The sequence below is a fragment of the Oxyura jamaicensis genome, chromosome 11 (genome assembly GCF_011077185.1).
Source record: "Oxyura jamaicensis isolate SHBP4307 breed ruddy duck chromosome 11, BPBGC_Ojam_1.0, whole genome shotgun sequence".
Lineage (NCBI taxonomy): Eukaryota > Metazoa > Chordata > Aves > Anseriformes > Anatidae > Oxyura > Oxyura jamaicensis.
The window spans coordinates 11,721,292-11,733,571 of record NC_048903.1 but is presented as its reverse complement, the minus strand read 5'-3'; the positions used below and the strand labels follow the sequence as shown (position 1 = coordinate 11,733,571).

Below are 12,280 nucleotides of genomic sequence, written 5' to 3'. Positions count from 1 at the left end.
GAGACTTGATTGGCTTAACTTGTAATATGATCATAGTTGTCATGACTGAATGAATACAAAGCCTTACTTTTTGGACAATGACAAATTGAACAGCTATAAAAGTTAGACTAAAAATGCCATCTAGTGGCTGCCTGTTTCCATTCCTTACCATTTCTTACACTTCAAATGCTTAAAACAAATTTTTAAGGCTACTTGGTCAAAATACAACACGAGAGAAAATGTAACTTTGACAACAAATAATTATTTTTTAAAGGTATAGGTGATTATAATTGAAATCCCTGTGCTGGCTCTAAGGATATGCAGTCCTTGAACCCTCGTTATCAGATAAAAAAAAAATCAATCTTACAAAAGAATCATAGTAGAACAGTTACGTCAGTTACGATTTTTGTTTCACTGGCAGATTAGAGATATCGTCTGCTTGGTAAACTATACACCTCATTGCATTTAACTCTTTGACTTTAATAGTTCCAGTTAAGGTTCAGCTTAGTTTCATACTACTCTTTGCAAACAGGAGAATATTTAGGCAGCTGCAGTGATATAGTTGATGTGATCTAGTAGTGATTTATTATGATGTTTCATGATGAGTGTAAATTAACCCAAATATAAGAATCAGTGGAAAAGTGTTGCAAGGTACCTTGTCACAAGACAGTGTTTTTGACAGTGTTCAGAGACCAGAAAGATAGAAAAGTGACCATTTCAGGAAAAACAACAACAACAAAAAACAACAACAACTAGATATAAGCCTAAAAAAAAAGCCACCACCACCACCAAATGATATTACCTTGTACCTCAGATTATGTTTTCTTCTCTAAATTCCTTTTGCAAGCAAAGATGATCATTTAGTACAGACAGTGAATATCAGCAGCAAATTGCTCTATGCTGCCTGTAATGGTGGGAGTCTCAAGTTTTCTTCTTGCTATGCCAAGGAAAGTATGGTATTTTGATGAAACCTGACTGATTTTCCAGAACTATTCCTAATTTGCATAGCTCTAAGGCAGAGAATATTTATGTCTCTGATAATCTCTCTGTAATATTACTTGTATTACCTTTGAATTTTAGCAAAAAAATCTTACTGCAGGTTGTGAAGTGTCATAGTAATAGAAACCATCATTTCACATCACATTAATATAGCGAGTTTTCTAAATGGTAAACTAAGCCTGGAGACTTTCCTGCACTTGTAACTTATCCTCAAGAAATGTAAACTCACATTTAGAGTGGTACAGAACCTTAATTGAACATTTATTTCAGTATGAGAGTGATTTTCAGTTTAACTTCAATGAGTTTGTAAGTAACATTGGGTAAAAATTATGTATGTGGAGTTAAGATCCAGTCATAGCAAATACATATGCCTTTGTACTGATTCAATCACTTTAACTTAAATTGGATTATCAATTTAAACTCTGCAACTTCGTGTATAGGTGCACTGCTTAGTCTTTGTTGTAACAGCAGGAGTTAAGTGAAGTTGGAGAGTTGGAATGACATTTTTCCTAGAGTCGTTCATTGTGTTTACCTCTGTTCATTGACATTTCTTGCAGCTTGTTTGCTTTCCTAGCATTTGAGTATTTGTTTTAGATTACATAAGAAGATCAAAGACTGGATTTTATTTGTAACCAAACTAGGAGGAAAATGCAATTGGTTTAACAAACCTTGAGGAAACTATTTTTCGCAGTCTCATTGATGATTTTGTGCTTGTAAGAGACCTCTCGATCTAAGGTGCTAATTTCTTGTGAAAGTTCAAAATAGCATATACAGCAAACGAAATGTTTGTCACTATTCACAGGGCAAAACACATATAGCAAGTAGCCTTCTTTAAAGGCTCTAAGCAATAAACCCAACTGTTTTGTATTTGTTTCCTTTCAAAGAGCCAGTTAGGTATACTGGTGTGCCTTTTATGAAAAGGCAAGTTCTGACTATCTGTATTCTCCCAGCCAGACCAGAGAGTCAAGTCATTCACAGGACCTATCTTCCTTTGCATGATGGGCATTCCCAGGTTCCCAAAGGGTTTCTATCTATGGCTATTTTCTACTGCTAGCACTAGACTAAGCCTTTCACCTCATTTCAAGAAAACTTCAAGTAGACTTTTTCCTCTTTGGATTCAACTTGTGTTTGTTACTAGTCTGCTTTCCAGAAAAGTATTAGTTATTTGTTAGAAATATTAATCTGATGTTTAACTTGTTTTCCTAGGAAAATCACACTTCTTTTATTGATACAATTGATGGATATGATTGCATTCTTCATGTGTGCCCATAACAAGCTATGTTTACAAAACACCAGGAGTCCCACACTTTTCATTATTTTCAATTGGTTAATGGAAATTCATACATATTGGCACTTGCTGTGAAGGCAGTGGTAATTAATGGACATCCGTTTGTAGCTCCTGGAATTGGAAAATATATATATTGTACCAAACTAGCCACAGCCAGTTAGTTGCCCAAACAAACAAGCGGCAGAAGGAAAAGGAATTTTCCATGGGAACAAAGGAAAACCCAAGTAGTGCAGTATCAGTGTAAGGCAAGTCAGACAGAAAGCTTTAAGTTTCACTAGCCAGTTACAGAATTAGACTCCTTTGACAAAAGGACATGAAAAATTAGGAACAGCTGTACTTCCACCTCCTAAACATATTCTGGGCTTGTTTCTTGACTTTAGCTAAAAACCTTAGTATGCAAAACTATCAGAGCTATACCAAGTATACTTTCATATGTCATTTCTGAGTTATGCATATGAACAGCCTCTTTTTCCTCCTAAAATTTCTTGTTCTTCTACACAGTGTTGGATTTTCAGAGAGAAAGGGTGATACAGTATGTTGTGGAAACATTACCTGAACTCTAGCCAACTTGAGTTCTCTCAGCAACTTAGATGTTCTGAGAGTTGAGATGGTTGCTGCTCTTCTCAAAGCAGAACAATGAGTGCCAAAACCCTTGAGCAAAGTTTAAGATTGGTTGAAAACTACCTCCCACCCCCTCACAAGATGTCAGTTTTTCATATCAGTTTTGCAGACATCTGCCTCTAGTTCTGTGTGTGAAAATCCTCATTGTGCAAATAGTCTCTGTTACCACTGAATAATTCAGGTAGCTTTACTTGAGTTACTCCAGGTATATAAGACTGTGCATCTTTCATTATACTTCATCAATTTTTTGGTGCAAATATTTACAAGTTAAGACTGCTGAAATATGTCTGCTTTGCAAAGGCTGCACAAAACCACTTTGTCATTTTAAAAGATTTTGGGAAATGATGAAGTAGAACAAATATAACTGCTTCTGTGATGGTGTCAGCATCTTCATCCAGTATATTATAATTATATTATGCTTGGCTTAGAAACTTGATATATTTAGGATCATGAATAGTAATAGCAATTTTTGCCTTAACATTCATTTCATTTTAAGTACATGGTGATCTTAAGTAATAAAAGATCACAAAAACAGTAAACCAAACTATTTCAATACAATAGAAGGCATGCAATCTAAGTAGAAATACGATAATTTATTAATATTTTGATATCTCCTGAAGAGCTTACCAAAATACATCACCCCTTCCATCAGTCTTAGAACACTAATTCTCCAGTAGGCATCCAGAAAGTGATAATGTAACTCCAAAAATTTGCTAAGATGCACCATGAGAGAAGAGGGAAGTTGTGGCTTTCCCATCCTTTGTACCCCATATCCAGAAACATACAGCCTAAGAATACAGTTTTGGGTGTCACTCATCCAAATGAACTGAGGGCCAATGCCAGAAGCAGCAGTACCCCTCTTCAGCCTGCATTTTTCCCCTTTCCCAGCATTTGATTTAATGATCCTATTACCACAGAGGAACCTGTATCACAACATCCCTCCCAACAAATTATGATGATGTCAGATCTGATGACAGGCTCACTTCACGTAAGCTCACATGACAGCTAAAGCTGACCCAACAGGCGGGTTCGGGAAGAGACTGGGAGTAGAGCTATAGGCAGCATCCAGTAATTATATCAAATTCAGTGTCTTTCATAGTCTTGCACTTCCCCGTTCATATAAACATACATGTTGGCTGAACTAACTTAGGCAATGTACTCCTGTCTCAAATACCTGGCATGATTTATCTGCTTAGAAATTCCTGTGTGAAACTTTAGGTCAGAAGTAAAGATGTCACGTGCCTGAGTAGCCTGACTGCAACCTGTTTCATGCAATGGGATTTCTGAGACTGACCTTTTAGGCTCAAATGACCATTTCACTTTATCTAAAACCTGCTGAAACTGGGATTTACTTTAATGGGAGTTGGATCAAGGCCTAAACACGCAGCATGGAAATGAGCACAAAAATATATTTGCAAAGAGAAAACAGAGTTGCTGCCCGTACAAGTAAAAAGATAAAATTATACCTTGGAAAAATCTAAATATATCATTTGTTACATTTTAACCTACCATTGCACCTTAATACAATGCTTCTGGAATTGTATTCCTCTGCTTATAAGAATTCTGTCCTGGTACAGGACATATGATACTGAACTTTTGTTCACCTACAAACAATGAAGTAAAAATGAAAGCTTAATTTTATTTAAAGAAATTTGAGTTATAATTTTTTTTCAGTGTGAATTAGCAAGGTAGAGCACCATGGCAACCAAGCCACTGTTGCCACAGGAATTCACCATAGTAATTAGATATTCCTGAAGGCAAGAATACTGCAAGCCTGAGCATTACCATTTCGTTCCCCAAATCATATCAGAGAGTAGCATTTCTACTTTTTAGCTTTAATTATGTATCACTCTGGTTCATCAGCATAACTAAACACACCAAAGCAGAATCTGAATCTCAATTGAACTTAATATCTAGTCTAGTCTAGTAATGACAGTGAAAACTTTTAAGTTTCTTATATGCCCTCATCCAGTATTCCTTCTTGTACTTGGCTTATATGGAACAAAAGCAATACCTGCAGGATTGTTAATAGTCTCACCTTAATTTACACATTTCCTAAACCATTTCATCTTATTTATGCATATGAGTTTATGAAATGACTGCATGAATATGTGAGCAGTAATAACATTCAGCTGAAGAGAAGCACTTAAACATGCCTTAAGCAGAAGAAAGAGCAGTCAAGTTGGTTTTCAGGCTGCCAGATGAGGTTTTATCACTGTTGTAAATGGTACAAAAATGAAAAAACTGGTAGGTCAGAAGCGTCTGCTGGTACACCCATTTAGGATAATTGTTTCCACATATGCTAGAATAATGCTCCTTTTTTTTTTTTTTTCTCTGAGGTGACCTTTTTTTTTTTTTTTTTTTTTTTTTTCTTGGCTTGGTCTTCCAGTTGACATGAAACTATGAAACTATGTTTCACTTTTTACATTTAGAACACCAACAAACAAAAACACGGAAACAAACATTCAGACTCACAAAGATGATCACACATCTGTCTACTGAAGATAATCTGGGAATACACTTATCTCATGTAGGATACCTGCAACACATCATGTAAATGAAAAATGCTTCAGTACAAGCAGCCAGTAAAATCAAAAATGAACTATCATTCTATCAAAGCCTCATATGAGGCTCTGTTTCTGCAGAATCACTATTCCAGGTTGAGGCAAGGTCTACTCGGTATCCAGTATGTAATAACCAATAACTACTTATTAACCACCATGCACTTTGGGCCCATTCCTTGTCTCATTACTAAATGACTCAACAGAAACTTTAACCATGACAGACACTGGAAACTAGAAAGCAGGCAGCAAAAAGGGGGATCCAGCTGTCTGAACCTCTAACTGTTGTTGCTCTTAGCTTACAGGGCCTACCATTTTCAAAGGGACTTTGTGATTTGAAGCCTTATCAGCGGGCAGCCCCAGCACCAAAAGATGTGTAATTTTATGTTTTGAAAAAGAACAAAGAAGAGTTCCTGCAAAGAGTTACCCTTGTTGAAGTCTACTAATGCATTCTTTATAAATGCATAACGGATTCTTTTTAATGGAGAATTTAGTTTACTAATCTAAAGCAGGAGGAGGGCGGGGACTGCAGCCGAGGGCACGGCGCTGCCGACCGCGCGGGCGGCTCAGAGGACGGGACATGGGGACGGGAGGTGACGGGAGGTGACGGGAGGTGACGGGACACGGCACGGCCCCCACAGGTCGGGTCAGACCGGGCCAGGCCAAGGGGGGGTAGGTCCTCCCCGCCAGCAGCACCAGAGCTGGCACCGCTTGGGGGAGGCGGCGCTGACAGAACATGGCGGAGGGGTGGGAGCTTCACACAGCCACCGCCCGGCCCGCCCCGCCATGGCCTGACAGGAACCCGAGGCCCCGCCCCGCCGCGGCCGTTCCTCGGGGCGGCTCCGGCGGGGGCGGCGCGGGTTGGGCGGCGGGGCCGTCGCTCAGCGCCCGGCACTTGAGTGGCGCCGGAGAGCCCGGAACCTGCGGGGCGCGTGGCGGCGGCTGCGGCCGGGACCGGAGCGGTAAGGGACGGGGTCGGAGGCACCACTTCGGCCGCCTACGGGTGAGCTGCGGGGGCTCCGGTGGGCTCAGAGGAAGTGCTGCTTCTGGCACTGTGCCGCTCGAGGCGGGTGGGAGCGGCTCCTACCTCATGGGCTGTAGCTCGGAGCCCTAACTAGCACCGCCCGGCGCCCTGATTAGCACCGCCACCGCTTTTTAACGCGGGCGGTGGCTGGGGCGGGCGCTGGGACTGTGGGTGCAGGTCCGGGGGCCCAGCAGTGTGCGGAGGACCCCGTCGGTGCTACTCGGCCCTGGGCAGAGAGGTGTCTGCATGGCACTAGGGGGATCTGCTGCTGGGGAAGGGAAGGGAAAACCCAGCAGAGTGCAGCCAGCTGCTGTGAGCAGGGTCGGTCAGTTTAACGCGCTATTCCTTTAAGCTTTTTAGATCAATAACGAGAGGCTTCGGATCCCCTCTGGCTCAGAAGGGTGGGACGGGGGAGAAGCAGGAGAGTGGGGAACGGCCTGGGCAGGGCTGGCAAATAACGTTTGTCTGGTGCTGCTGCTGTTCTTCAGTTCCTCGTGGCTTTTTTCTGGTTGTGTTCGCTGTGCAGCACAACAATAGGTGGTGGTGGGAGAGGTCCTTGTCCCAGGAGACCACAGGCAAGCACCGAGCCATGAACTGGCACTGGCTTTGCCATCTGCTCTCCCAATGGCCGCAGTGAAATTAGGCGGTGTCCTTGCCTGTCCTCACAGGGTCTCTGGTGTCAGAGTGGTGGGATCCTTGGTGGAACGGCCTGTCTGCTCTCTTCTGTTGTGGGTCAGGGGTGGTACACTTTGCTTTTGTTACCTAGATAAGGTTTTAGTCGAGTCCTTGGGTTGGAGCAGTAGGCCGTCTGATTAAAGTAGCTCACATTTGTTTTCAGCTTCTGCGGATTTCTTAGAATGTTTTTATTTATGCAACTGGCTGGATGGCCTTGTTGCTGTTTCATAAAGTGCACTGCTTAAAATAAACAAACAAAAACCAGTATTGCAGTAGTACATAGATAGCATCGCTGGACTGGGACCTGCAGTACCTTCTGCTGGAGGCAACCTGCAAGTGGTTCAGAGCTCTGAGAAAACTATTGTTCAAACAGGCTGCCCATGTAATCTGCCGGGAGTAGTTGTACTTGTGGTGCTACAATACAGTTAGCTTTTAAGTCCTTGGGGCAAAGCTCTGTTGGGAATTAAGCATCTAGTTGTACTTAGTAGACATGTGTGCCTCTCCCAGCTTGAATACCTCATTCAAAGGAGGAAGCAATATGATGGACCTCCCCCATGGCAGCTGAAGAACCTCATCTGTTCAGGTGCCCAAGGTTCAGTGCTGTTGGCAGCAGAGCTTTTCACAGCTGCTTGTTTTAATTGCACTCCAAATGAACATGCCTAACTGCAAACCTTTAAAAGTCACCAGTGCAACTGTGGCATAATTTTCCCTTTGTCCAAGTGCACAGTGCTGTGATAAATACATTAATTGACCAGCAGTCCATTCTGACTTCAGCTGTGCAGAAATCCTACCAGTGTTAAGACCTGGAAGGTACAAAAAAAGAGTCAAGCTTATAATCTGGAACAGAATTGGAAAGGTAAGCTAGCTTGCTCTAGATGTGAAGCTTGTGGCAATTTATATAAAACGTTAATCTGTCTGCCATCTCTTTCAGTTTTGTGGGATTTGAGTATTTACTCTCTTGGCTTTGTTATTTAGAAGAAACATTTTGTGATTTAGAATGAATTTGGAGTAGAGCTGTACTCTAGCAGACGTTTTAAAAGTTGTCCATCAATTACCACGTAGATCCAAAAAGTTTGAGATATTTGTCATCCTTGTCTTGTTAGACAAAGCTTTCCACTGAACAGTGTATATTTATTGTAGCATTGGAATTACATCTTAACCATGCCATAATAATAAAAAAAGCATGCTTGGTCAATAAAAATGAGCTTTTCTGACGGGTTAGTTGGTAAGAGGAGTCATATCCTAAGTTAAAATCACCAAGGTTGTCATTAAGTAATGAAAATTGTGTCACTTCTAGGATGCCTCAGTTCATAGCAGTCTTTCCTGAAAAAAGTTCTGAATGTTTCTGTGAGCTGTAAACTTTCTTTGTATTGCTGCACGGAAAGGTTCTTGTGAAACTTGTCTTACACCTTTCCAATTTTTATATTCCAGACTGTGAAGACATTCTGCTTGACTGAAGGAAGTTGCTCAATTTGTGGAGTGACTTATGATGTCAAGAACTGTATCATCCTGGATCTTAAGCTCAGCGAGAAACAGCATTGTCTTACAACGAAAAGGACGTTTGTACTCCATATGCATCCCAAATAGACAGAAAATAAAATGGAAGCTTGTTTTCTCCAAAACACTTCTCCACCCTGCTGCAAGCTGCAGCTTAGACAATATCTTCTTCTTAAAAAAAGCATTCAGACACACCTCCACCGAAGAAGAACAATTCTCTTTCCAGTTGTCTCCATCACAGATCAATGATATTCTCAGAGCAGGTGAATTATCCCATAAAATATTGGATTTGAATTGTAAAAATACGAGTTCTGTGTTGAGATTTGAAAGTAACCAGCTGGCATCCAATACCCCTATTGAAGACCGCAGAAGTGCAGCCACTTGCTTGCAGACCAGAGGCATGCTGTTTGGTGTCTTTGATGGTCATGCAGGTTCTGCATGTGCTCAGGCAGTAAGTGAGAGACTCCTTCATTATATAGCGGTTTCTCTCATGTCTCGGCAAGCACTGGAAGAGATTGAGCTTGCTGTGGAGTGCATGAAACCAGTTATGCCTATTCTGCAGTTGCACAAGCATCCGAATGATGTGGAGTACCGAGAAATAACTTCACAGTACTTTGAGAATCTGCGGGTTTACTGGCAACACTTACTGGACCTAGACATCGAGCCAGGATTTAGTTTAGAAGAAGCCATGGTAAGTGCATTCAAAAGGTTAGACTCGGACATATCACTGGAAGTTCAGGCTCCTCAGGAAAATGAGTTGATGAGAAATATTGCCCTTCAAGTAGCTTTTTCTGGTGCAACAGCATGTGTAGCTCACATTGATGGTGTTCACTTACATGTTGCAAACGCCGGTGATTGCAGAGCAATTTTAGGGGTTCGTGAAGAAGATGGAACATGGTCTACTCTTCCTCTAACGCGAGACCACAATGCCTTTGATGAATTTGAAATTAGAAGACTAAAGAGAGAACATCCTAGATCTGAGGAGAAAACTCTATTTGTGAATGACCGACTACTGGGGATTCTCATGCCCTCCAGAGCTTTTGGAGATGTACAATTAAAATGGAGTAAAGAACTGCAACACAGTGTTCTTGAGAATAGCTGTGATGCTGAGGCTTTAAATATTTATCAGTATGTTCCTCCAAACTACCATACACCCCCTTACTTAACTGCAGAGCCTGAAGTCACATACCACAAATTAAGAGGCAAGGATAAGTTTCTTGTTATTGCTTCGGATGGACTATGGGAGATGCTCAGTAATGAACAAGTTGTAAAACTAGTTGCTGGACACCTTACAGAGCTTAATGAGCAGAAACCACAACTGGCTTTTGAGAAACCAGTTAATTTGGGTTATATGCACAACTTGTTACTTCAGAGGAAAAACAGAGGCATTGCCTCACTTGACCAGAACATAGCTACTCATTTAATAAGGCATGCAATTGGAGATAATGAATATGGTGAGGTGGACCAAGAGAAACTTGCTGCAATGTTGACACTGCCTGAAGACCTCGCAAGAATGTACAGAGATGATATCACAGTTACTGTGGTGTATTTTAATTCAGAAACAATTGAAAATTATTACAGAAACAATGAATAGATACTTGCACTGCTGCTGTTCTATACTGCTAGTTGACTTTGATACTGAGACCATCACTGTCTTTCTTTGATAGCCAAGCTGTTACCAGTGTTATGGTCTGGAAGTTCCTAAACCTTTTTTCTTACTGACTAGTCTTGAAAATAACCTCTCTAGAAGTGAATTTGGTGAAAGTTCCCTGGCTTTCCCAGTGCGTACACACTTAAGAAAAATGTTTTGATGAAAGTTCACTGCAATGCAACTGAGCTAAGGATTGCTGACCAAGTTCTGATTCCGTGGGAACCACTGGTAAAACTTTCCAAATGAACAAATGAGACACATTTCAATGAGAGTGGTAAAATTTCATAGGGAGATGGATAATACCTGTAGCTGCATGGAGTGTAGGAAAGGTCTGCTGTTGTGGAAAATGAGTAGCATCCTATTGAAGCACTGTAATGGAGTTAAATAAACAAAACTTTGTTTGATGTAACAGTGTCCGATATTTGACTTGTGTACATGAAGCTTATTTTTAAAGACAGCACTATAGAAAATGGTTCAGACAGCCCTGGAACTATTGGACATTGTTTTCCATATAGATTTTTAAGATAAGAAACAAAGCCATATTTTCTTTGGCAATTATTTAAGTGTGAATGCCTATCCTCTTAATGGTGTGTGGATTTGTATGATAACTTCAAACTCAAGAGCACATCAGGGACTTCATGGTCCCCTGCCTGGGAATTAACAGTGCTAGACTTGGGCATTTATGCACCTACTTGCTTAAAGAATAAATCATTTTCTTAAGTATTGATGTATGAAGTGTTGCATATCAAATCTGTCAACTGTAATTTAAATGAAGTTTGACAGATCCACAAGTTCAGAATTACATCTAAAGGTAAATAAGGAAAACACGCAGCACCTTTCTCTTCAGATTTGACTTGGAAATAAAAGTACTGGTGTTTCACCAAAATACATTTAATCTTTACTTCTTGACTTTGGACAGGAGCTTGTTATAGATGCAGTTACTTTCTCTAATGAATGTATGTTTTAAGCTCTGAATGTATTCTTTTGTGTATTTTATAACAATTTTCTTTTATACTGTTTTCAAGGGTGATAATCTAAAGCTTGCAAATTAGCTGTATTTTCTTAAATTTCACATATGGTGTTCTCTGGTGGCTCTTTTCCTTGTTTATGCTCTGCAGTAATTGTTGCCAGCAAAAATGTGGGCTATTTACTGCTGTTGCTACCAAGAAAGAACCTGTGTGGGTGTGTCACAGCAGATACAAATAAAATCACTTCTTTCCTCCATTTCACTTAAAATAAAAGCATTATCCTTCTGCACTTCAGCAGATGAAAAAGGACTTCAATTTTCATCTTAAACTTTTAAGCAAATGAGATCTTGGCCATAAACTAGTAGCAGTTGTGGATTTGGGCATTTTTATATACTTTTCCTCCACATAAAACTTCTCAATGCTTTTCCAGGCATCTAATTAATCTGTTTTAAAGACTCTTTGCGTAGTTTTTTGTTTCCTGTTAAATATTCATGCTTTTGACTATACTGGATTTACCTGTAATTCAGTATTACAGCTGCAATAACTAAATGCATTCTTACATAAAACCTTTGCTCCAGAAAAACAATTTACTGTTTTTTTATTGAGTACAAATTGGAATATGTGCAGCAATTCAACTTGGAGGCAGGTAGTTCTATTGTTTGGATGAAATGAGTAGTGTTTGGTATCAGCAAAGCAGGGTTGGCTTGAGAAGTCTGAGACGTAGATGTTGGTGCAGAAATGCTTTAGGTATGTGCAAGGTGTTAAAGAGGATGCTGAAATTCTGTCACTTGGTCCAGCAATTTAAAGTACACCCACCTGCCTGAGGCAGAAAAATTACTGCAGAGAAAAATTTCTTATGCCAGAAAAAAAAAAAAAAAAAAAAAAAAAAAAGGCGTAACATGCCAGAAAAAGGCAAACAATGAAGGCAACCAGTTGAGGAGAAAAGTGCTCTTACGCAGCATTCCTGAACCCCTTTGGCTTTAGGTGCGCTATTTCCATTTGCTCATACAATACCTT

The 12,280-nt window shown here is 40.4% G+C and overlaps 1 protein-coding gene and 1 long non-coding RNA gene across 5 annotated transcripts; one reads left to right on the top strand and one right to left on the bottom strand.

Annotated features, from left to right (window-relative positions):
* The first annotated feature begins 6,268 nt into the window (after positions 1 to 6,268).
* Positions 6,269 to 11,563, top strand: PDP2 (pyruvate dehyrogenase phosphatase catalytic subunit 2). Of its 4 annotated transcripts, XM_035336790.1 has the most exons (3): positions 6,269 to 6,415; positions 6,552 to 6,560; positions 8,576 to 11,563. In XM_035336790.1, exon 3 carries the CDS (start codon positions 8,634 to 8,636, stop codon positions 10,236 to 10,238), a length of 1,605 nt encoding a protein of 534 aa, XP_035192681.1. In that variant the 5' UTR covers positions 6,269 to 6,415; positions 6,552 to 6,560; positions 8,576 to 8,633; the 3' UTR covers positions 10,239 to 11,563. The 4 variants fall into 4 exon arrangements, with proteins under 4 accessions (XP_035192681.1, XP_035192679.1, XP_035192680.1 ...); XM_035336788.1 differs by lacking the exon at positions 6,552 to 6,560 and having other exon boundaries at positions 6,269 to 6,412; XM_035336789.1 differs by lacking the exon at positions 6,552 to 6,560 and having other exon boundaries at positions 6,269 to 6,451; positions 8,579 to 11,563.
* Positions 11,564 to 11,864: 301 nt separating this feature from the next.
* On the bottom strand, positions 11,865 to 12,280 carry LOC118172697. The gene is made up of 2 exons (XR_004753822.1): positions 12,163 to 12,280; positions 11,865 to 12,116 (listed from the first exon to the last, which is right to left on the bottom strand). It is a non-coding gene; the product is annotated as an uncharacterized LOC118172697 (long non-coding RNA).